The 26,595-nt window shown below is 47.2% G+C and overlaps 1 protein-coding gene across 1 annotated transcript in view; it reads left to right on the forward strand.

The window, feature by feature from the left end:
- LOC142291476 (protein argonaute-3) overlaps nucleotides 1-25,817 on the forward strand; it is a 169,381-nt gene extending 143,564 nt beyond the window's left edge. Inside the window, exons 17-19 of the mRNA XM_075336030.1 lie at nucleotides 7,486-7,587; nucleotides 22,622-22,821; nucleotides 24,290-25,817. Of these exons, the coding sequence (XP_075192145.1) occupies nucleotides 7,486-7,587; nucleotides 22,622-22,821; nucleotides 24,290-24,398 (411 nt within the window). The 3' untranslated portion in view covers nucleotides 24,399-25,817. The remainder of the gene's footprint in view (nucleotides 1-7,485; nucleotides 7,588-22,621; nucleotides 22,822-24,289) is intronic.
- The last annotated feature ends 778 nt before the right edge of the window (nucleotides 25,818-26,595 follow it).

The raw sequence follows: 26,595 nt of genomic DNA on the forward strand, positions 1-26,595 counted from the left end.
CCCTCTGCCTATACACCCTCCCGTGCATCACGGGCCCATCAGTTTTATGCTTTGTGTTGAAGGAGCTGCTTCCAAGAAGTTCTTAACCGGTTTGCCATTTTCTGGCGACCGTTTGTTTGGCGAGCAATTGGACGAAATTATTAAACAATCCAAAGGAAAGGACTCGTCCTTACCCCAGTCCAAACCAAACAGACCTCAGCAATGAAAAATACAACCGAGGTTTCGGTCCTTTCGGCCCTCAGCCAGGTCCCATTCCTCCACGTCCAATAGGTCAGAGAAGGGCCAGAGGAACTCTTCTGCATGGCGGTCTAAGTCACGTCCTACAAAGACCGCCGGAGGAACCGCCTCCAAGGCGGCCTCCTCATGACTTTCGGCCTCCCCAAACCGCATCCTCGGTCGGTGGCAGGCTCTCCCGCTTTTGCGACGCCTGGTGGCCACATGTCCAAGGACCGATGGGTGAGAGACATTCTGTCTCACGGTTACAGGATAGAGCTCAGTTCTCGTCCTCCGACTCGTTTCTTCAGAACATCTCCGCCCCCCGAGCGAGCCGATGCACTTTTTCAGGCGGTGAACACTCTGAAGGCAGAAGGAGTTGTGATCCCCGTTCCCCTTCAAGAACGTGGTCGCGGTTTTTACTCCAACTTGTTCGTGGTGCCAAAAAAAGGACGGATCATTCCGTCCCGTTCTGGACCTCAAACTGCTCAACAGACACGTGAGAACCAGACGGTTCCGGATGGAATCTCTCCGCTCTGTCATCGCCTCGATGTCCCAAGGAGACTTCCTAGCATCAATCGACATCAGGGATGCTTATCTCCATGTGCCGATTTCACCAGAGCATCAACGCTTCCTGCGTTTCGCCATCGGGGACGAACACCTTCAGTTCGTGGCACTGCCTTTCGGCCTGGCGACAGCCCCACGGGTCTTCACCAAGGTCATGGCAGCAGTGGTGGCGGTCCTACACTCTCAGGGCCACTCGGTGATCCCTTACTTAGACGATCTCCTAGTCAAGGCACCCTCCCGGGTGGCATGTCAACACAGCCTGACCATTGCTCTGGAGACTCTCCAGAGGTTCGGGTGGATCATCAATTTCCCAAAGTCAAAATTGACACCGACCCAATCACTGACTTACCTCGGGATGGAGTTTCATATACTCTCACAGATAGTGAAGCTTCCGCTGGACAAACAGCGTTCACTGCAGACAGGGGTGCAATCTCTCCTTCGGGCCCAGTCACACCCCTTGAGGCGCCTCATGCACTTCCTAGGGAAGATGGTGGCAGCAATGGAGGCAGTTCCCTTTGCGCAGTTTCATCTGCGTCCACTTCAATGGGACATTCTCCGCAAATGGGACAGGAGGTCGACGTCCCTAAACAGGAACGTCTCTCTTTCACTGGCAGCCAAAACCTCTCTTCAGTGGTGGCTTCTTCCCACTTCTTTGTCGAAGGGAAAATCCTTCCTGCCCCCATCCTGGGCTGTGGTCACGACGGATGCGAGTCTGTCAGGGTGGGGAGCGGTCTTCCTCCACCACAGGGCTCAGGGAACCTGGACTCCGACAGAGTCCTCCCTTCAGATCAATGTTCTGGAGATAAGGGCAGTGTATCTAGCCCTAAAGGCGTTCCAGCGGTGGCTGGAGGGCAGGCAGATCCGAATACAGTCGGACAACGCCACGGCGGTCGCGTACATCAACCACCAGGGCGGCACACGCAGTCGTCAAGCCTTCCAAGAAGTTCGGCGGATTCTGCTGTGGGCGGAAGCCACAGCCTCCACCATCTCCGCAGTTCACATCCCGGGCGTAGAAAACTGGGAAGCAGACTTTCTCAGTCGCCAGGGCATGGACGCAGGGGAATGGTCTCTTCACCCGGACGTGTTTCAAGAGATCTGTTGCCGCTGGGGAACGCCGGACGTCGACCTCATGGCGTCTCGGCACAACAACAAAGTCCCGGCATTCATGGCACGGTCTCAAGATCACAGAGCTCTGGCGGCGGACGCATTAGTTCAGGATTGGTCGCAGTTTCGACTGCCTTATGTATTTCCTCCTCTGGCACTGCTGCCCAGAGTGTTACGCAAGATCAGGTCCGACTGCCGCCGCGCCATCCTCGTCGCTCCAGACTGGCCGAGGAGGTCGTGGTACCAGGATCTGTGGCACCTCACGGTGGGTCAACCGTGGGCACTCCCAGACCGTCCAGACTTGCTGTCTCAAGGGCCATTTTTCCATCTGAATTCTGCGGCCCTCAACCTGACTGTGTGGCCATTGAGTCCTGGCTCCTAGCGTCCTCAGGGTTATCTCAAGATGTCATTGCCACCATGAGACAGGCCAGGAAACCAACGTCCGCCAAGATCTATCACAGGGCTTGGAGGATCTTCTTATCCTGGTGCGCTGATCAGGGTTTTACCCCCTGGCCGTTTGCCTTACCCACTTTTCTTTCTTTCCTTCAATCCGGAATGGACAAGGGTTTGTCTCTCGGCTCTCTCAAGGGACAAGTATCGGCGCTTTCCGTGTTTTTTCAAAAGCGTCTAGCCAGGCTTCCGCAGGTCCGCACGTTCCTGCAGGGAGTTTGCCACATAGTCCCACCTTACAAGCGTCCGCTGGAACCCTGGGATCTTAACAGGGTGCTAACGGCTCTTCAGAAACCACCTTTCGAGCCGATGCGAGATGTCTCTCTATCACGCCTTTCGCAGAAGGTGGCCTTCCTAGTGGCAGTCACATCACTTCGGAGAGTGTCTGAGCTAGCAGCGCTGTCATGCAAAGCCCCCTTCCTGGTGTTTCACCAGGATAAGGTGGTTCTGCGTCCGGTCCCGGAATTTCTCCCTAAGGTGGTATCCCCTTTTCATCTCAATCAGGATATCTCCTTACCTTCTTTTTGCCCTCATCCAGTTCACCAATGTGAAAAGGATTTGCACTTGTTAGATCTGGTGAGAGCACTCCGGCTCTACATTTCTCGCACGGCGCCCCTGCGCCGTTCTGATGCGCTCTTTGTCCTTGTCGCTGGCCAGCGTAAGGGGTCGCAGGCTTCCAAGTCAACCTTGGCTCGGTGGATCAAGGAACCGATTCTTGAAGCCTACCGTTCTTCTGGGCTTCCGATTCCTTCAGGGCTGAAAGCCCATTCTACCAGAGCCGTAGGTGCATCCTGGGCATTGCGGCACCAGGCTACGGCTCAGCAGGTGTGTCAGGCGGCTACCTGGACGAGTCTGCACACTTTCACGAAACACTATCAGGTGCATGCCTATGCTTCGGCAGATGCCAGCCTAGGTAGGCGAGTCCTTCAGGCGGCGGTTGCCCACCTGTAAGAGGGGGCCGTTTTCGGCTCTTTTTATCGAGGTATTCTTTTACCCACCCAGGGACTGCTTTTGGACGTCCCAATTGTCTGGGTCTCCCAATGGAGCGACAAAGAAGAAGGGAATTTTGTTTACTTACCGTAAATTCCTTTTCTTCTAGCTCCTATTGGGAGACCCAGCACCCGCCCCTGTTCCCTTCGGGCTGTTGTTCTTTTGTGTACACATGTTGTTCATGTTGAATTGTTCTTTTGGTTCATGGTTTCAGTTCTCCGAACATCCTTCGGATTGAATTTACCTTAGACCAATTTATAAGTTTCCTCCTTCCTGCTTTGGCACCAAAACTGATGGGCCCGTGATGCACGGGAGGGTGTATAGGCAGAGGGGAGGGGTTACACTTTTTAAAGTGTAATACTTTGTGTGGCCTCCGGAGGCAGAAGCTATACACCCAATTGTCTGGGTCTCCCAATAGGAGCTAGAAGAAAAGGAATTTACGGTAAGTAAACAAAATTCCCTTCTTTATACGACTTAGGATTTATGCCAGATCAGAACCCTAATTTGCAGACAGTGTTTTGGGGTGATTGCCCCTCGTCAGTGCAAAGTATGGGTATCTGATCTGGCTTATGAGACGCTATAGTGCCAACACTTTCGGCCATGAGTGTATATATCATACTAACATATACACTGTATTTTTAGACTATAAGATGCACCATACCATAAGATACACCCCAGATTTAGACAGCAGAAAATAGGAAAAAACATTTTTCCTATTGATTACAACTTCCCTGGTGGTATAATAATGGTATAGACTAAAATATATATATTGTTAGTGTTTCTCTACAGCATGTATACACACACAGCTCTGCTACGTATGGATATATAGACACACAGGTCTGCTAAATATGCACATATATACAAACAGCTCGGCTTCATGCACATATGGACACCCACACACAGCTCTGCTACATACACATTAATAGACTCGCAGGACTGCTACATATGCATTTGTAGACACACATAGTCCTACTACATGCACATTAATAGACACACACAGTTCTGCTACATATGCGTATGTACACACAAAGGTCTACGTATGCACATCTAGACACACATAGTTCTGCTACCTACACGTTTATAGACACAAACACCGCATTGCTACATGCACATTTAAAGACATACACAGCTCTGGTACATGCATATTTATAGACACAGCTCTGCTACATGCACATTTACATGCACATGTAGTTCTGCTACATGCACATATATACACACACACACACACACACACACACACACACACACACAAACTTTACATTATTATATCTTGCAGTTTCTTTCAGGCATCTGACTAACTCAACCTTTCAGGCATGTTACTAATTCAAGGACCTTTCAGGTCTTGTGATCAATTGGGTGGAAGGTCTTTTAGCTGCTCATGTTGTGTAACCTCTGTGCAGGTCCAAGTAAGCTTCTGTTCTGCACTGCACAGATCACATAGGTGTGTGTTGGTCAGGAGGAAAGGGCAGAGTTTTCTCTGTGATTGAGTAGGACGTGGCGTCTCCATTCTTCTCCATCACAGCTACTACTGGACTATAACACTTTGTAGCAAGAGTTTTTTTTATTGTTAAAAAGTGTGCATCATAGTGAGAAAAATGTTATACAGATCTCTATATATATAATATTTCACTTCAATATTTGTGCCTCATGTGGAACCCCTAAACCTACCCTGTTCTTATTGAAAGGCTCAGTTCACATTGAAGGGAATCTGTCACCAGGTTTTTTTCTCACCTTATTTGACAACAGCAGAAAGGAGAGCCCAAGTCCCTGATTTCAGTGATTTGTCACTTCTTGGACTTCTTAGTGTAGTTCATTGCTTTATCAGCAGGATAGTATTTTTAGAGGACTAGTAAACTTGTTGATAAGTAGTCAAGCATGTTCATGAAGTCTGTATAACCCCACCCCTACCACTGATTGACAAATTTCTGTGTACACTGTAGATGGGAAGAAAGCTGCCAATCAGTGTTGGGGGCAGCATTATAGAGAACTCCGCATTCAGAGAACTGCTGCCCCATCTGACAACAGCATAATGTAGGGGTCACCCTGATTCTAGGGATGTGTCTCTTACTCGGCTCTCTACAATAGTCACGTTGCGTCAACATCACATGACTGCAGTAGCCAATCTCTGGTCTGTCTGGTGCAGTCTTAACCTGCATCACTGCTGAGTCATGTCATTTGCTGCAGTGGTCACGTAATTTCGACATGGCGTCTCTAATGCAGACATATAAAGAAAGACTAGGGTAGCATTTGGGTAGCAGTATTTGTAACCACGCCCCTTGCACTGACTGAGAGCCAGCTCTAATGCTAAGCTGCTGTCAGTCAGTGCAGTGTGCATAGTTACAGGCGCCACTCTCCATACAGTGGTGACTGAACTCACACCTGCACCCCTGTGACCGATACCTGAATGCTGCCAGGAGGATTCAAATTAATTTCCTTTTGTCAGCGGGGTTCAATGTGCAGGTGCCAGGCAGGTTTCAAATGCTATTAACCCTATATTTTTTTACATGTGACAGGTTCCCTTAACTCTTCCCCAATGCTGTGCAGATTGTAGGCCAAATGAGGGCAGGGTCCTCTCCTGTTCTGTACCTGTCATTCTGTCTGTTTCCTTTATTTTATATGTGTGATGTGTATATAACCCTCTTCACACGTGTACGGTACTATGGAATCAACGGTGCTTTAAAAATAAATAGGAACAATAATAAAAATGAAAAAAAAAATTTGAAAGTTCCTATCTTATAACCAAAAATGGCGTATTATATCATTTTGCCCACAGTTCAAAGATATAAAATAAACTGCAAAGTCTTAATACATATAAGATCCAAAACATACTACAGTGCATACAGACCAGGAGAATCTCTCTATGCGATGTTGGTCTGAGTCTTGGTCTATATGGACTTTGGGCTCGTCTAGGTGATCTCTTTCATCTCTCAAAAAGTAAATTCTGGGAAGTATTCAATAAGGGTATGTGCCCACGATCAGGACTCACTGTGTCCTGGACGCAGGGTGTCCTGACCTGCGGGGCCGCGCATCTCCTCCGCAGGAAAATGCAGTTGACTGCAGCTGCTCGTACCCATTATCAGGGTTCAGTGCGCAGCGGTCTCTCGCTGTGTTTTCCCTACGGAGGACGCATGCGAATCCACAGCAAACAATTGACCTGCTGCGGTCTGGAAAGTCGCACTGCAGGTCAGTGTGTGCTGCAGAAAAAACAACCACAGTGGGCAGGGGATTTCTAGAAATCCCATCCACTGTGCTTGTACTGTACAACGCAATGTTTTGGACGCAGCTGAAGCATGCTATATCCAAAATGCTGCAAACACTGATCATGGGCACACAGTCTAAGGTTTGGCGTGAAATACTCTCGAACTATATGCCTAAGCATTGAGGAATAAACATCAAAGAGACAGGCCATAGGTAGCAAGATGGTTAGATGTCAGAAAGAAATGATTGTAAGAGCTGTCATCATGGTATGCTGCCATGTTTAAAGGGAACTTGGCAGTTGATGAACCATGATCGGCAGAATCAGAGCCAGGCTGCACGTCCTAGAGCAGTGCGAGGAGAAGCCGGGGATGGTGTCGGCCTATGATCCCCAGCTGAATCTTCAAACTATATTTTTTATCAAGGGTGTTTTAGAAAAAAAAATACACCTGCTGCAGTCATGAAGCCAGGTTCTGATTCATGCTTTCTGTGAACTAGCTGACATTTTCCCTTTCAAAATTGCTTTACTACTCATAGGACTAATAGCAGTAACTTTTTTTTTTTTTTTTGCAGTCTGGGCTTATGGTATGGTTGATTTGTCCCCAGACCTACTAACATACCTAAAGGGGAGCATAGATTGATAGGCTTCTTATTTTAAAAGTAGAAGTACCAAGGTTCCAGAATAACTTGCCTGTGGCACTGTTGAGGGCAGAATCTGTGAAGAAGCCGCTGTCTGAGCCACAGATATCCTCTACTAGACACTGAGAATATAACTGGTAAATAGACGTTAGTGCTGATAATTCTGGAGATTCAACTGTGCTGAACATGGACGTATTTTACTAAACCTGCTTTTTTTCCACTTCTACATCTGCATACTGGCATTTCTGACATGGCACATTACCTTGTTGTATCTTCATGTAGAACTCTCTTAATTAGCTGCTGTCTAATCTCTTCTCTTTGCATCAGGTTGGAAGAAGTGGAAATATCCCAGCTGGTACCACTGTGGATACCGATATAACACATCCTTACGAGTTTGATTTTTACCTCTGCAGCCATGCTGGAATACAGGTAAGTCGGACTTCAGTTCTGTCAGTGTAAAACACCGACTGCTCTCCCTACCACTAACTCCAGGCGGTCACGCTCACTCACTTCCGGTCCCCGATATAACAAGTATGCCGGTCCAACTATATTTGCTTGGGTTTCCTCCCACTCCTAAAAAGACAAACTGAAAGGGAACTTAGATTGTGAGCCCCAACAGTAACAGTGGAGTAAAATCCATAACCAAAAACTCTAAAATAGATACTTTAGTAACTATAGTTAAGATCAATGCACATACAGTACAGACATCACACATATGTGCCCCATTACAAATCAAGTGGCATTAGGTAAAGACAATAAAGGCGGCCAGTAGGAGGAAAGCTATCCCTCACTAAATATCTGCCTGCCAGCGGAGGTTACACCATAGATCAGTTGATGCTGCAGCTCAGCATTGGCTGACCCTAACTACCCCCTCACTTAGATACGCCACCTTTACCCTAAAGTGTCCAGTGCAATTCAATATTCTAATATCCTAGCCATACACAGACTACCTTGATACAAGATTATGTACTACTTAATACACTTACTGTAGTGAAAGGAGAAAAATATCAGATAAATCTCATCAGGGTATATAGAGATTGACAAGCAATAAAGTGTTAGGCCATCCACTAGTTTTCCAAAGAAGATAGAATATGGACCCCAGTTGTCAAGTAACTACTGATACAGTTAGTCAAATAATCTCAATTGACCACTCCAACAAAAGATATACATAAATACCTGTAAATAGGAAAACATGCTTAGTGGCCATATTCAGGTGCAGCAGGGGTACTTATCTGGTCAACTTCACCTCATGTCCACCCAACGCGTTTCCCCTCAGAACAAGTGATCCGGGGTTCATCAGAGGAATCTAGGACCATGTAGAACCACTGAACATGATTTAGTCTGAACATAATGGCCGCCTCAATAGGGAGATGCTATAAAAGCAAGAAAAATAAGTGAGATGAGAAAGAACTTATTACATTTATTTGGAGGCGTTTAAAAGTACAGTAGAACCTTAATTAACAAGAACAATCCGTTCTGGGAGTATGCTTGTAAACCAAGTTTCATGTCTAGCAAAGCAAAATTTCCCATAGGAAATAATGCAAGCTTAGACAATTCGTTCCACAACTTGTTCAATGTCCCCTACTGTGCCATTCCACACATGCTCAAACATGCACACACGCATATTATGCTCACCTTACCTTCCGTTCCATCGCCAGCCTCCCGGTTCTTGTAGTTCGCCGGTACAGGATGTGCATCGGTAATTATCGCGACCGATGCCGGAGCTTCTGCTGCCTTTGAGAAGCTGCTGACAGCGCAAATTCCTCCATTGAGCTGCTGACAGCAGAAGTTCCTCCATCGTCTTGATGGTTACCCGATACACATCCTGTACCGGCGAACTACAAGAACGGGGAGGATGGCGATGGAACGGAAGGTAAGGTGAGCATATGTTGTGTGTGTTTGTGTGTGTTTGTGTGTGTTTCTGCGGACTGCAAGAGCGGGTCAGACTGTGGAACCGGAAGTGTGTGCGGTGAGTATCTTCTCGTACAGCAAAGCTTGATCGTAAACTGAGTTACAAATTTACAGCAAGTTTTGCTCATATAGCGAAATACTCGCACACAAAGTTACTCATAAACCAAGGTTCCACTGTAAAGGCAAAAAAAAAAGAATTCACCACAGTTTGTGGAATTTATATTACCAGCACTCAATCTCCACAAATTGTGGCATGTGCTGCAGAACCCAATGAAACGTACTGGGAATTATACCAGACCCATCCGGGAGCATGAACACATTCTGACTATGGCATAGCTGCTGCCTCATGAAGGCTCCTGCCAGTAGCACAGTTCTGTGGTATGTGTTCTGCAGGACTCTGAGGAACAATAAATGGAGGCACTTACAGTGCCTTGCAAAAGTATTCGGCTCCCTTGAATTTTTCGTTTTCCCGCATTTCAGGCTTCAAACAGAAGGATAAAAATTGTAATGTTATGGTGAAGAATCAACAAGTGTGACTCAATTGTGAATTTAAACGAAATGTATTGCTTATTTTAAACTTTTTTTTAAAAAAAGTGGGGTTTTTGTAAAAAAATAAAATAACTGAAAATTGGGGCGTGCAATATTATTCGTCCCCTTTAAGTTAATACTTTGTAGCACCACCTTTTGCTGCGATTACAGCTGTAAGTCGCTTGGGGAATGTGTCTATCAGTTTTGCACATCGAGAGACTGAAATTCTTGCCCATTCTTCCTTTGCAAACAACTTGAGCTGAGTGAGGTTGGTTGGAAAGCGATTGTGAACAAGTTTTCAGCTCTTTCCACAGATTCTCAATTGGATTCAGGTCTGGACTTTGACTTGGCCATTCTAACACCTGGATACGTTTATTTGTGAACCATTCCATTGTAGATTTTGCTTTATGTTTGGGATCATTGTCTTGTTGGAAGACAAATCTCCGTTCCAGTCTCAGGTCTTTTGCAGACTCCAACAGGTTTTTTCTTTGTTGCTCCATTGGGAGACCCAGACAATTGGGTGTATAGCTTCTGCCTCCGGAGGCCACACAAAGTATTACACTTTAAAAAGTGTAACCCCTCCCCTCTGCCTATACACCCTCCCGTGGATCACGGGCTCCTCAGTTAGTTTTATGCTTTGTGTGGAAGGAGGCACACATCCACTCATGCATTCTCAACTTAGTTATGTCGGTTGGAAGAAAAGAGGGCCCCCACGGGGCCCCCGGCATGTTCCCTTCTCACCCCACTACGTCGGTGGTGTTGTTAAGGTTGAAGTACCCATTGCGGGTACAGAGGCTGGAGCCACATGCCGTCTCCTTCACCATCCCTTAAGCGGCTCTGGGAGAAGTGGGATCCTAAGCGGTCATCCATTTACTGGGACCGTGCTCCATCCGCAGCCCCTGTGGGAACCTGCCGGACCGGAGCCTCTTCAACCTCAGGGACCGGGCCCTGCAACTCAAAGGTACTGTGTCCCCATTGGGGACTGTGCAGGGAGCGCACCTTCTTCCCGGAAGCCGCGGCGGCTGCTGAATTCAGGAGGCCGGTGGACTTCCGCGCCGACCGTGCCTGCTTGTCGGGCGCGGTCTCAAATTTAGTCCCCGGCTTCATCGCGGCCTAGTCGCAAAAATCCCGCCCCCGGGCCTGCCTGTCAGGGGTAAGGGCGGGATTACCGACCTGACGTCGGATGTGAGGGCTGGAGCATCCTGCATGTTTCCTCCCCCCTCACTGATCACTGTGGGGACCCCAGATTACCGCACTTTGCTGGCGCCGCCCACGGCTCCACTCCTCCCCTGAGAGCTCCGGCAGCCATTTTTTGGCATTCTGCCGGTGGAGGATTCTAAGTGAACAGCTCTGCAGCTCCGGGGGATCCAAGGCAGGGAATCTGGAGGACACACTCCGCTCGTTAGCGGTCGGTAAGCCACACCGGTCACCCGGTGCTGGTCCCCCTAGGGTGCCGGATTAGATACGTATATATCTATATCTATCTGTTCGGTGGGCTGTATACCCCTTTCCCATATACCCTCAGTGATCACTCTCCTAGGAGACAACAGCATGTCGTCCACAAGGAGCAAAGCTGCTAAGGCACAGGGTTTTTTTGCGGCCTGTACCTCTTGTGGGGCTATGTTACCTGCGGGTTCCACCTACCCTCACTGTGAGCAATGCTCGACCCCTGTTTCGCTTGCTCAGCCGGAGCCTCGGACACTGGTGGGCCCCTAGGCTCATGTAGACCCCCCTGCTCCCCCTGACCAGGCTGCAGGGACAGAGTTCGCCTCTTTTGCTGATTACCCCTTCCCATCTGAAGTCGTTAAGGGTTGGGCTCACTGTCCCAAGGTGGATCCTCCAGTCTCAAGATTGGCGGCTAGATCCGTGGTGTCGGTTGCAGATGGCTCATCGCTAAAGGATGCCACTGACAGACAGATTGAGCTCCTGGTGAAGTCCATCTATGAGGCCACGGGCGCGTCTTTTGCCCCGGCCTTTGCAGCCGTGTGGGCACTCCAAGCTATCTCGGCTTGTCTGACTGAGATTAATGCTGTCACACGTAATTCTGCTCCGCAAGTTGCGTCTTTGACCTCTCAGGCGTCAGCCTTTTCATCCTACGCCATGAACGCCATCCTGGACTCTGCTAGCCGTACAGCTGTAGCATCCGCTAACTCTGTGGCAGTCCGCAGCGCCATGTGGCTGCGTGAATGGAAGGCAGATTCGGCTTTCAAGAGGTTCTTAACCGGTTTGCCGTTTTCTGGCGACCGTTTGTTTGGCGAACGATTGGATGAGATTATTAAGGAATCCAAGGGAAAGGATTCCTCCTTACCCCAGGCCAAACCTAAGAGACCTCAACAGAGAAAGGTTCAATCGAGATTTCGGTCCTTTCGTCCCTCCGCCAAGTCCCAATCCTCTTCGTCCAACAGGCCGGAGAAAGGCCAGAGGAACTCCTATGCGTGGCGATCCAAGTCTCGCCCACAAAAGGCCGCAGGAGGCACTGCCTCCAAGACGGCTTCCTCATGACTCTCGGCCTCCCCTGACCGCATCCTCGGTCGGTGGCAGGCTCTCCCGCTTTGGCGACGCCTGGTGGCCACATGTTCAAGACCGATGGGTGAGAGACATTCTGTCTCATGGTTACAGGATAGAGTTCAGCTCTCGTCCTGCGGCTCGCTTCTTCAGAACCTCACCGCCCCCCGCTCAGGCCGACGCACTTTTTCAGGCAGTAGCCGCTCTAAAGATGGAAGGAGTTGTGATCCCCGTTCCCCTTCAGGAACGTGGTCGCGGATTTTACTCCAACTTGTTCGTGGTGCCAAAAAAGGACGGGTCATTCCGTCCCGTTTTGGACCTCAAGCTACTCAACAGACATGTGAGAACCAGACGGTTCCGGATGGAATCTCTCCGCTCGGTCATCGCCTCAATGTCACAAGGAGACTTCCTACCATCGATCGACATCAAGGATGCTTATCTCCATGTACCGATCGCACCCGAGCATCAACATTTCCTGCGTTTCGCCATCGGGGACGAACACCTCCAGTTCGTGGCATTGCCTTTCGGCTTGGCTACAGCACCACGGGTTTTCACCAAAGTCATGGCATCCGTTGTGGCGGTCCTGCATTCTCAGGGCCACTCGGTGATTCCCTACTTGGACGATCTCCTAGTCAGGGCCCTGTCTCGGGTGGCGTGTCAACAAAGTCTATCTGTCGCTCTGGCGACTCTCCAGCGGTTCGGGTGGATCATCAAGTTCCCGAAATCCAAGTTGACACCGACCCAATCACTGACGTACCTTGGGATGGAGTTTCATACCCAGCAAGCGTTAGTCAAGCTTCCGAGCGACAAACAGCTTTCTCTGCAGGCAGGGGTGCAATCCCTTCGTCGGAGTCAGTCACACCCCTTAAGGCGCCTCATGCACTTCCTGGGGAAGATGGTGGCAGCTATAGAGGCAGTCCCGTTCGTGCAATTCCATCTTCGGCCACTCCAATGGGACATTCTCCGCAAATGGGACAGGAGTTCGGCTTCCCTCGAATGGTCTCTGCACCCAGACGTGTTTCGAGAGATCTGTCGCCGCTGGGGAACGCCGGACGTTGATCTCATGGTGTCACGGCACAACAACAAAGTCCCGGCATTCATGGCACGGTCTCAGGATCACAGAGCTCTGGCGGCGGACGCTTTAGTTCAGGATTGGTCGCAGTTTCAACTGCCTTATGTGTTTCCTCCTCTGGCGATGCTGCCCAGAGTGTTACGCAAGATCAGGTCCGACTGCCGTCGCGCCATTCTCGTCGCTCCAGACTGGCCGAGGCGGTCGTGGTACCCGGATCTGTGGCATCTCACGGTGGGTCAACCATGGGCGCTTCCAGACCGCCCAGACTTGCTGTCACAAGGCCCGTTTTTCCATCTGAATTCTGTGGCCCTCAACCTGACTGTGTGGCCATTGAGTCCTGGCTCCTAGCGTCTTCAGGGTTATCTCAGGATGTCATTGCCACCATGAGACAGGCCAGGAAGCCTACGTCCGCCAAGATCTATTATAGGTCTTGGCAAATCTTCCTATCCTGGTGCGCTAATAACGGTTTTACTCCATGGCTGTTTGCCTTACCCACTTTTCTTTCATTCCTTCAATCCGGAATGGACAAGGGTTTGTCACTTGGCTCTCTCAAGGGCCAAGTATCTGCGCTCTCCGTGTTTTTTCAAAAGCGCCTAGCCAGGCTTCCGCAGGTCCGCACGTTCCTGCAGGGAGTTTGCCACATAGTCCCACCTTACAAGCGTCCGCTGGAACCCTGGGATCTTAACAGGGTGCTAACGGCTCTTCAGAAACCACCTTTCGAGCCACTGCGGGATGTCTCTCTATCATGTCTTTCGCAGAAGGTGGCCTTCCTAATGCCAGTCACATCACTTCGGAGAGTGTCTGAGCTAGCAGCGCTGTCATGCAAAGCCCCCTTCCTGGTGTTTCACCAGGATAAGGTGGTTCTGCGTCCGGTCCCGGAATTTCTCCCTAAGGTGGTATCCCCTTTTCATCTCAATCAGGATATCTCCTTGCCTTCATTTTGCCCTAATCCAATTCACCAGTGTGAAAAGGATTTGCACTCTTTGGATCTTGTGAGAGCACTCCGGCTCTACGTGTCTCGCACGGCGCCCCTGCGTCGTTCAGATGCGCTCTTTGTCCTTGTCGCTGGCCAGCGTAAGGGCTCGCAGGCTTCCAAGTCAACCTTGGCTCGGTGGATCAAGGAACCGATTCTCGAGGCCTAGCGTTCTTCTGGGCTTCCGCTTCCTTCAGGGCTGAAAGCCCATTCTACCAGAGCCGTAGGTGCGTCCTGGGCATTGCGGCACCGGGCGACGGCTCAGCAGGTGTGTCAGGCAGCTACGTGGTCTAGTCTGCACACTTTCACGAAACACTATCAAGTGCATACCTATGCTTCGGCAGACGCCAGTCTAGGTAGGCGAGTCCTTCAGGCGGCGGTTGCCCACCTGTAAGAGGGGGCCGTTTTTTCGGCTCTTTTTATTGAGGTATTCTTTTACCCACCCAGGGACTGCTCTTGGACATCCCAATTGTCTGGGTCTCCCAATGGAGCGACAAAGAAGAAGGGAATTTTGTTTACTTACCGTAAATTCCTTTTCTTCTAGCTCCTATTGGGAGACCCAGCACCCGCCCCTGTACCCTTCGGGCTGGTTGTTTTTTTGTGTACACATGTTGTTCATGTTGAATTGTTCTTTTGGTTCATGGTTTGCAGTTCTCCGAACATCCTTCGGATTGCATTTACCCTAGACCAATTTATAAGTTTTCTCCTTCCTGCTTTTGCACCAAAACTGAGGAGCCCGTGATCCACGGGAGGGTGTATAGGCAGAGGGGAGGGGTTACACTTTTTAAAGTGTAATACTTTGTGTGGCCTCCGGAGGCAGAAGCTATACACCCAATTGTCTGGGTCTCCCAATAGGAGCTAGAAGAAAAGGAATTTACGGTAAGTAAACAAAATTCCCTTCTTTTCAAGACTGGTCCTGTATTTGGCTCCATCCATCTTCCCATCAATTTTAACCATCTTCGCTGTCCCTGCTGAAGGAAAGCAGGCCCAAACCATGATGCTGCAACCACCATGTTTGACAGTGGGGATGGTGTGTTCAGGGTGATGAGCTGTGTTGCTTTTACGGCAAACATATCGTTTGGCATTGTGCTCAAATAGTTCGATTTTAGTTTCATTTGACCAGAGCACCTTCTTCCACATGTTTGGTGTGTTTCCCAGGTGGCTTTTGGCAAAATTTAAACAACACTTTTTATGGATATCTTTGAGAAATGTCTTTCTCCTTGCCACTCTTCCATAAAGGCCAGATTTGTGCAGTATACGACTGATTGTTGTCCTATGGACAGACTCTCCCACCTCAGCTGTAGATCTCTGCAGTTCAGCCAGAGTGATCATGGGCCTCTTGGCTGCATCTCTGATCAGTCTTTTCCTTGTTTGAGATGAAAGTTTGGATGGACGGCCGGGTCTTGGTAGATTTGCAGTGGTATGATACTCCTTCCATTTCAATATGATCACTTGCACAGTGCTTCTTGGTATGTTTAAGGTTTTGGAAATCTTTTTGTAACCAAATCCAGCTTTAAACCTCACAACAGTATCACGGACCTGCCTGTTGTGTTCCTTGGCCTTCATGATGCTATTTGCGCTTTAAAAAAAACAGTGAGACTATCACAGGGCAGGTGCATTTATACGGAGACTAGATTACACACAGGTGGCTTATATTTATCATCATCAGTCATTTAGGACAACATTGAATCATTCAGAGATCTTCAATGAACTTTGGAGTGAGTTTGCTGCACTGAAAGTAAAGGGGACGAATAATATTTCACGCCCCAATTTTTAGTTTTTATTCTTTAGAAAAGTTTAAAATAAGCAATAAAATAACAGTATCCAATAGGATACAAGAATTAAATTTTAAAATATCTAGGTGATACAGAACACCTGACAAGCTCTACAAGATCTACCCGAGTATAAACATAAATTTGGCCATGGTTAATGCTCCGAGTGGATAGCAAAATGGTATCCCTCGGGAGTGGTGCCGACTCCGGTAGACATATCAAAAAAGGAGAAAAAGGAGATAAGGCACGGGTAATATGCAAAATATAAGTTTTTTATTAAGACAATACAACATGGTATAAAAACACATACAAAAAGGATTGGGTCAGGGGGGCGTGGGTAAGGACTGTCAATCCTTATGTGAAATGTGGGGTAAGAGAAATGCCATACAGAACCAGGCCAGGTTGTATTAACAGGTACAGCGGCTCAATCTATGGGGGCGCACATGAGAAGACCTTGTGCGTGGGAAAATGCATATGTGCCTATACAGGCATGTAATTAAACATGTGTCCCCCAAAGAACATAGTAAAAACAGGTAGCAAGGTGAATACAAAAACACCAGTCTCTCCAGTGGCTATGAGGCAGTGCTAGGGTTAATGAAAATAAAGCCACAGGGCAGAGAATGTGCATTAAAGTAGTGAGCACCCTGTACCTGTATATAAAGGAGCCGCTGTATTGCCTGGTGGTGAGGAGGGCTGGCTCTGGAGGCAAGAAGTGAACCTCCAACAGCCGTTTCGCAGACGCTTTTTCTATAGGAAGTAGCCTGTGTGCACTGCGATCCGGTCTATAAAGGGAATGCAAAGGTGCTGACGATAATGTTTAATTACGGTGGGTATCAGTGCGCGTGCGCCGGCAATCGAGCCCGAGCACAGGCAGGGAGCAGGGACACTGCTGCGAACGGCGCGCGCGCAGGGCCATGGGACACGTCACCATGGCCACCACGCGCGCGCACCAGACAGGCCCGGCTCCAAACCCACGCCCAGTGTCAGAGAGTCGGAGGACGCGCGCCACCGCAAGTAAAGGTAAACAAAGGACAGGGGGAACATCACTAGAGGTTTACATAGTTAGGTCAGGCAAAGTGCAATATAAATAAGACATTCCCCGCTGGTATAGTATGAAGAAGTAAACAATGGAACATGATTCAATCCCAATGTAGAACCGCATCAAGGAAACCTGCAGAAAAATAATGGATGGGGACAAGGAATTAAAAACAGGAAAATTAAAACAGAGCAAACACGAGCTAAAAACAAAACCCCACAAATCCAGGGGTCGAGGGGGAGTCACATCTACATATCCATGAATCACATGGCACAGGGAAACAACAGGAGAAGGACTAGGAAGGCGGAAAAAGGATTCAAGAGCAAACACACGGGCATGGATGGTAAATACAAGCTAGCAGGGGGCAGAGAGATTTAAAGGAATGGAGCATAACTCACTGTTTCATTAAGACCGAAAGGAACGAGAGTGTTCAGGGAGACAATCCACCTGGACTCCCGCTGTGCGAGAGTCTTACGTAGATTGCCGCCCCGAACACCCCCATGGACTGCATCAATACCCCGTACCACGAGCAATTTAGGATTACACTCGTGGTAACTTCTAAAATGACGAGGAAGTGTTTTGAGAAGAGTAACATCCTCCACCGAACCAGCTGCTGCGATATCTCTGACGTGCTCCCTAACTCGTATGCGGAGCTCACGTGAAGTGAGCCCCACGTATATCAGGGAGCACGGACACGTTGCGTAATAAACCACATGTGTGGTACTACATGTAATATGCTGGTCGATGGAGAACGTGCTCTTACCGTCTGATGAGGCAAAGGATGACACCCTGATAGTATTCTTGCAGGCAACACAATGGCCACACGGGAAGAATCCTCGGAGAGGACCTCTGGATCCGAAAAAATTCGGCCGGGGGGGGATATAATGGCTCGTGACGAGAAGATCCCCGAGGTTCCTGGCTCTCCTGGCTGTCATGAGGGGACGCCTGGGCAACACTTGAGCCAAAATGGGGTCAGTAAATAGTACTGACCAGTGTTTGCCCAGGATTCCCCTCATCGTCTCCCATTCATGATTGAAAGTCCCGATGAACCGGACTTGGTTGTTAATGGTTGGCCGACGTGGTTTGTATTGTAGAAGTTGTTCCCTGGGGGTATTTTTAGCACGAAGGTAACCCTTCTTTATACATCTATTGCTATACCCCCTAGCTTTAAACCTGCATCGGAGATCGGACGACTGGGATTCGAAGGTGGAAGGGGTAGAGCAGATCCGCTTCATCCGCAGAAACTGTCCGGTCGGGATGGCGCGTATAGTTGACATGGTGTGACTAGAGGATGCATGAAGGAGGGCATTGACCGACGTGTCCTTGCGGAAGACGTCAGTCTGAATGCCCCCCAATGCATCCACATAGATCCCAATATCCAAAAAATCTAATTTAGTTTTACTAGACCGATAGGTCAATTTAATATTCAATGAATTATGGTTAAGCTCTTCCATGAATTGACCGAGTTGCTCGGTTGGGCCCTGCCAAACAATAAAAATGTCATCTATATAGCGGAGCCAGCACTGCACATGGGTGCTTCCTGAAGCGCCCGTGTCCCCAAATACCAACCTCTCCCAGTAACCCAGGAATAGGTTGGCATAGGCGGGCGCACAGGCCGCACCCATTGCAGTGCCGCGCCGCTGTAGATAAAATAAATCCTTAAAAACAAAAAAATTATGAGTCAGGGCGAAACCGAGCAACTCCAAGATCAAATCAACCAAAGCGCCATCGTGACCGGAGGACGTGAGGTAGAAGCGGACTGCCTCCAGGCCGTCTTCATGTCTGATGCAGGTATAAAGCGTTTCCACGTCGGCACAAACCATCACCATATCATCATCCACAAAGATGCCGTCAAGACGCCTCAGGACATCCGTGGTATTCTTGACATAGGAGGGTAAGCATTCAACTAAAGGTTTTAAGTAAAAATCAACAAATTTACAAATTGGTTCGCATAACCCTCCTATGCCAGACACAATCGGATGCCCCGGGGGGTTAAGGGCATCTTTGTGGATTTTAGGTAACAAATAGAAAGTAGGGACACGAGGACAGACAGTGAGCAGCCCCCCGAGCATCTTCTCGTCAATAATGCCCTTGTGATGTGCCATGGAAAGGATCTTTTTGAGCTCAGAGGAAAAGGAGGTTAAGGGGCTGTGGGTCAAGCGTGAGTAGGTGGTTTTATCCCTGAGTTGTTTGAATGCTTCTTTCTCATATTTATCCACTGGCCAGATCACGATATTGCCCCCCTTGTCTGCCGCCTTGATTACAACATCATCATAATTCTGAAGCTGTGTGATCGCCGACCTCTGACGCCGAGTTAAGTTATCAAACCTACGTCGGGTTGGTAATTGTTTGAGGTCGTCGGTCACCAGCCTCAAAAAGATGTCAATGGCCGGGCATAAAGACAAGGGGGGAAAGCGCGTAGATCTGGGCAGTAGAAAATCGGGAGATGTACCTGGGGCATGGTTCTGTTCCTCCAAGAGATCCTGGAGGTCTTGAAGAGCGCCCCTCTCGGTCTCGTCCAGGTCGCTGGGTTGTTGTCTCCGTGTATAAAGTTTTTTAAGCAATAGCTTCCGGGCAAACAAGTTCATATCCTTTAGCGCTGAAAAAAGGTTAAAGGAATTAGTTGGGCAAAAATTTAAGCCCATAGAGAGTACGTCAAGTTCAATATCTGACAGGACATGTGAGGATAGATTTATTACCTGCAATTTGTTTTTAAGGTCAACAGGCTGTTTGGTAGTAGTGGAATCCTTTTGACGACTCCTGGTAGTTACTCCAGTGGGATTTCCAGGATTACGTGTCCTGTCCGATGGACCCGACGACATCTCTTCAAAGGAAGATTCAGAAAAGTTGGATGCAGAACGAGATCGGGAGGGGAAGCCCTGTTTAGATGGTTTTCTACCCCTGGAGAAGCGATGGCTCCATCTATAAGCCGTGCCTGTAGAGTAGTCATTAGCGTCACGCTGAAACTTTTTTAACTTAAGCTCACAGACCTCCTTCTCCCATTTCTGAGCATCATTGCCAATATCTGTATTAAATTTGGTAAGAGCATCTGGAGTACAGAGGCTCTGAATAGTTTTTTCGAGACCCTCTAGTTCGGCCTCAATGGAGTCAAGCGTGGAACCATTGTGTTTAGAGAGGAGCTCCATAGATTTAATAGAACAACTTTGCAAGTTATCCTCCCATTCCTTTTTGAAGGCCTCATCAATGACAGGAAATGAGGGGAAAACTTGAACGCGGAGACCGCGTGGGACCCATCCATTATCCATGTATTTAGTCAAAAAAGCCCGGTTCCACCATAACCGTATCCTCCTCCTGTACAGATCCCTGTACCTGTGCATGGTGGATTGTAAAGACGAATTGTCTGTAGACGTGACATCACCGAGGACGACTGGACAATTGCTCCCACGCTCCTGGAAGACTTTATCCAATTGATTCAGCCACGCCTGGTCGCGTGAGCGGAAGTTCATGTTGGCCAGTTGGAGTGCTGTGAAAAACACAGAAAGAGAATGGATTATAAACATAAATTTGGCCATGGTTAATGCTCCGAGTGGATAGCAAAATGGTATCCCTCGGGAGTGGTGCCGACTCCGGTAGACATATCAAAAAAGGAGAAAAAGGAGATAAGGCACGGGTAATATGCAAAATATAAGTTTTTTATTAAGACAATACAACATGGTATAAAAACACATACAAAAAGGATTGGGTCAGGGGGGCGTGGGTAAGGACTGTCAATCCTTATGTGAAATGTGGGGTAAGAGAAATGCCATACAGAACCAGGCCAGGTTGTATTAACAGGTACAGCGGCTCAATCTATGGGGGCGCACATGAGAAGACCTTGTGCATGGGAAAATGCATATGTGCCTATACAGGCATGTAATTAAACATGTGTCCCCCAAAGAACATAGTAAAAACAGGTAGCAAGGTGAATACAAAAACACCAGTCTCTCCAGTGGCTATGAGGCAGTGCTAGGGTTAATGAAAATAAAGCCACAGGGCAGAGAATGTGCATTAAAGTAGTGAGCACCCTGTACCTGTATATAAAGGAGCCGCTGTATTGCCTGGTGGTGAGGAGGGCTGGCTCTGGAGGCAAGAAGTGAACCTCCAACAGCCGTTTCGCAGACGCTTTTTCTATAGGAAGTAGCCTGTGTGCACTGCGATCCGGTCTATAAAGGGAATGCAAAGGTGCTGACGATAATGTTTAATTACGGTGGGTATCGGTGCGCGCTGTACCTGTTAATACAACCTGGCCTGGTTCTGTATGGCATTTCTCTTACCCCACATTTCACATAAGGATTGACAGTCCTTACCCACGCCCCCCTGACCCAATCCTTTTTGTATGTGTTTTTATACCATGTTGTATTGTCTTAATAAAAAACTTATATTTTGCATATTACCCGTGCCTTATCTCCTTTTTCGAAGATCTACCCGAGGTCTCGGACGAGTGCTGGAGATGTCCGAGATCTCCGAGAGCAATGTTACATGTTTGGTGGTCCTGCTCAGTGACTATAAAACATTGTGATGACATTTTCTCCTTTTATAACCATCCTACACATTTGGATGTGATTTCCTCCCCAGAGATAGCGTTACTGTCCATGTTTGCTGGATCGGTCTCCAAAATACGTGAAGACCTGTTGTCCTATTTCATAGTCTCAATGAGACAGATCACACCCAGGCATTGGAGATCACCATATGAGTTGAAAAGAGTGGATTGGGTTGAGGCATTAGATGCATTGTGATGCTTAGAGGAGTTGAGGGCGTTTCACGCCAAATCAGACATGGTTTGCTACCTAGTACCCGTGGCTTGACTTCAGAGAGTCACAACAATTTCAAATCTGGCTAACTCAAGGCGTTCTGGCTTAAAGGGTGTCTCACGAAGGTTGGGGCATACAAATGAGGTGGGGTATAGTGTGACATCATGGTACTATTTTCTTCATCATTTCTTTTCTTTACCTTTCTTTCTCCCTCTCTTTCTTTCTCCCTCTCTTTCTTTCTGTCTTTTCTCTTCCTTACTTTCCCTTGACATATTTTTTACTTTTGTTATAACTCTGGAATGGTTGATTCTAGGACTTTGTCCTTTCCATTCCTTTCATATAAGATATACATATACGTTATAATTTGCATAGTGATACTTGCAAGAGGGACTTTGGGCAGAAAGCATATGACAAAATAGGACTGAGGTGACCATTGTATAACCAGCTATATCCCGGACTGAATCCGGCAACTCCATACCTCTTGTGTTGAGGGCGTCATTAAGTTTCGAAGATATATGCCCTACTTGTCCCACAAACTTTAATATTACTGACTTATAAATGTTTTACTGAAAATTTGTACCTTTTTGTTTTCACTTTGACAATTTATATATTAAACATAAAATAAGCAATAAATTTCGTTCAACTTCACAATTGTGTGCCACTTGTTGTTGTTTCTTCACCATAACAATAACATTTTTATCTTTGTTTGAAGCCTGAAATGTGGGAGAAGGTTAAAAAATTCAAGGGACCCGAATACTTTCACAAGGCACTGTATATGAGCATAGTTTTGCTGCTAATTGCATATCTCACAGTTGAAAGCTTTTCAGAAATGACAGATCCACACAGTTCTCTTGGACTTTCTTTGCCTGCAGTTGTCATTGTGATGCCACATTCAGCGCCCGCTTTGTCTTTCAGGGTACTAGCAGGCCTTCTCACTATCATGTCTTGTGGGATGATAACTGTTTCACTGCTGATGAACTCCAGCTGCTCACCTACCAGCTGTGCCACACGTATGTGCGATGCACGCGATCTGTCTCCATCCCCGCACCTGCCTATTACGCTCACCTTGTGGCATTCAGAGCCAGGTACCATCTCGTGGACAAGGAACATGACAGGTATCGTATGCAGCTAGTTTTCTCCTCATTCCTCATTTGTTCTCCTTTATGAAATCATCACTTATATTCTACCTTATAGAACTGTAATCTTCCAGTTATTGTTAGGAGCCTTCTGTAGGGCACAAATGTGTGTCAGATCTGCATGGTGCAAGGTCTGGGTTACTAGAGGACTCCTGGTCATGTTGTCTGTTGACTAGCTGACAGCTATTGTAATCTGCTAAGGTGACAATCTCCTTAGTAGGTTTTGGTCTATTTATACACTTGATATTCCCCCTAAAAATGTAATTTCAAGGCATAGGAAATGATTACACACCAGCTTCCAATTTCCATAATCAGGGGAATGGCAAGGATGATGATTGATCAGGTATACATCTGGTCTATCTACGTCACATACTGCTGGTCAGTATCCATAGCAACTGAGCTGCTGCCATCAGCCGATAACTTTTCTAAGCAACAGTTGTTACCATGGAAATCACAGACTGATGCAGTGACCTTATAACATTCTCCAATGTAGTAGCTTTTTAAATGCCTTTGACCCTTAAGCGAACCTGTCATTTGATTTATGCTGTCCAACCATGGGCACCATGAATCAGAATCTACCTGCAGGAATGTAGCCGGGCATGGTTTTTTTGTAAAACCCTTCAAGGTTTCAGATAAGGTGTGTTTGAAGATCCAGGAACCATAGGGAGAGATAAGACTAGTCTGATGCAGTCACTGGAAGGCTTCTTCCTTCACCACTCTAATTGATTGACAGATCTCTCACATGTGTGTACATAAAGAGACACATGTCACTCATCTGGAGTGTTGGATGTAGAAGCCAGCAAGGGAGGCACCAGACTAGTCAAGTCTCTTCCTTTAGTGCCTGGCTGGCCTCTCCATTTCCCACACCAGGTGATTGACAGATCTCTCGCATGTGTGTACATAGAGAGAGATTTGTCACTCATCTGGAGTGGTGGATGAAGACGCCAGCTGAGGTTGCACCGGACTAGTCAGGTTTCTTCCTTTAGTGCCCAGCTGGCCTCTCCATTTCTTTCACCAGGTGATTGATATGTCTCTCGCATGTGTGTACATAGCGAGATACCTGTCAATCACCTGTAACACTGGGGAGAAGCCAGCTTATGGCTGCACCAGACTAGCCAGGTCTCTTTCCCTAGTCCCCGGCCGGCTCTTCACACTACTTTTTCTCTGAAACGCTGGAGTGTTTTGAGATAAAAACATACTTGGCTGGAATCCTGCAGCCAAGCTCTGATCCATGCTCTCCATAATCTGAGCAGGCAAGTTCCCTATAAATAATTTGTACATACATTTTCAGGAGGCTTACTTTAATTTTTCTGCTTCATTTCCTCGGGGGCTTTATTTACCTCTTTACTCTCAATTACATATTATTTTATTAACGGTTTATATACTTTCTGAGCTGAATTAGCAGCGTGATGCTTCATACAGTTAACTTCTGTTTTGTATTCTATAGTGCTGAAGGAAGCCACGTATCTGGTCAAAGCAATGGTCGGGATCCACAAGCCCTTGCCAAGGCCGTGCAAATTCACCAGGATACCTTACGTACCATGTACTTCGCGTGAGAGCAACATTTGTCCCTAAAAAAGGCGCAGGTTTGACTTGCAACAAGGAACCTGAAGGATCTCTTGTGGGTTTTCAGGGCCCAGTAGAGTGGATCACATTCTCCTGTCCTCCCTTCTGGCTTGCACTGAAGCCCAGGCACAGTGATTGAGGGGAGGGCTAATCCTGGGAATAGAAGATTTTTGAGGAACACAGCACTATTATGCAATATGAAACCAGCCAACTGCTAGATCGTTGTAATGGAGCCTCCACTTGGATGCACTGCTTACGTTGTCTTTCTTTTACGTTCCAATATTTTAACCCTTTTATGCCTTTACCTCAAATTGCTCTGCAGCACTAGCTCTTTTTGAAGAAAAAAAAAAAGAAAAACAAAAAAAAAAGAGACAAGCAAAACATAGGGATGTATGTAGTGTGTTTGCATATCTGTACACACTTGGGCTTTGTTTTCCCACATCTGGGTATTCAGCCTAATTGTGATGCGGCAGGTCTATCATCCAATATAATATCTGCTAGCAGCCATACCTGATCTACTTTGTGTTCACCTCCTAACACCTTCTGGTGATATCAGGGTGAATTGTGAAACTCCAGCTGCACAGGGGTTTAGAGGTAGAAGCTGGCTCTTGTGTGCCCAGGTATGTTTATGTATCACACGTATATGTGTTAAGTGTTGAGTACATATATGTGTATGCATATACTTGTGTGTATGTGTTAATAATGGATATGAAGTAGAAGGACATCCTGCAAAAAACTAGGATTTCTATTTGTGGCGCCATCTATCTCATTGTCACGTCCTGTTTCTTTTGCCTTTGATGTAAATTTCATTTGTATAAGTCCTTCAGTGCTTCGCCTTTATTATTTCTGCAACATTATGATTAGTAAGATGCAAGTGGGTATTGCATGTGCCTAGTGCTATGGTCATGCAAGTGACTGGATCTCTATACTTATACTATTACAACAAGAATATTGCCACTTATTCCCTGCAGTGCAGAAACACAATGCTGGCGTTGGGATAGGAAAGCTTAGCACATGGCCCGCTTTGGGTCTAATTCCTCAAACTGTCTTGCTAGCTAAGCATTGTATTAGTGGGGGAAAAAACAGCAAAGAAACTTCTCTGATAATCCCACATCCCAGCCTCTGCTCTATAGAATATTTCCAAACTATATCCTCGTATTCTGTATGCTGCAAACGGTTGTCCATTTCCGCACATTAGGGGAGTGTTTTAACCCTTCACCCTCCAAGTATTGTTGAAAACTACTTCAAAAGGATGTGGGAATAAACCTTCTCTTTAGTCATGTACCGTATACATGGTTGTGTGGGAATTGTAAGCTTTTCTAGTACTTTTTATATATATAAATGTATTTATTAGATTAATGACACTAATTTAATTATTTCAGAACCTATTCTCTGCCACCATTGATGATGTTATGTTTTTTTTTTTCGTTTTCTTTTTGGGGGGATGGGGTGAGTGGGAGGGGTGTGGGACTCACTAGATGTATGTTTAATTTTGCTCTCATTTTAGTGCAATAAGCAGAAATAAATTTTAAACCCAGCAATGCCAAAGAGGCCTGCCTAACCCTGCTGGCCCCTGTGGCTACTTTGCGATTAAAATAAACAAAAGCCTTAACTATGAAAAGATCTTCTCCAGATAGTGGCTACCGAGAAATATATGGGGCGTACTGTGTTCCCGTCAATGAGTAGTGCAATGCTTTGGTGTTGATGCTTTACATTTCGGAAACAAAACTTTTATTTTCATATACGGACCAATATGATCTGTTTAATACACCTCACATCACAAAACCAATATAATATGGCATTAAGAATTCCTTCTCTCCTGTCCTGTTATTTTATTTGTAGTGTACAGAGCATACCATTGCTTAGTAGATAATAGTTGCAGTCTAGAGATCTAACACGGTTTTACTGCAGCTTTTGGGCACACCAGCATTAGTAGGTCGTAATGGGAAACTACCTGTCAAGTCATGCTGTTGAAACCACTGGCAGCGTGAATCAGATCCTGGCTGCACGATTACAGCCAAGTATTATTTTTCTCTGAAATGCTCTGACGTATCACAGTGCTGCTCAAGTTGATTGACAGGTCGCTCCCATGTGTGTCGTTTGTGAATGACTTGTCAGTCAACTGCAGCAGCGCAAGGAAAAGCAGGCCGGTGGCGACACAGGACTAGTCTAGCCTATGGCCCCTGG

The sequence above is a fragment of the Anomaloglossus baeobatrachus genome, chromosome 2 (assembly GCF_048569485.1).
Source record: "Anomaloglossus baeobatrachus isolate aAnoBae1 chromosome 2, aAnoBae1.hap1, whole genome shotgun sequence".
Taxonomy (NCBI): Eukaryota; Metazoa; Chordata; class Amphibia; order Anura; family Aromobatidae; genus Anomaloglossus; species Anomaloglossus baeobatrachus.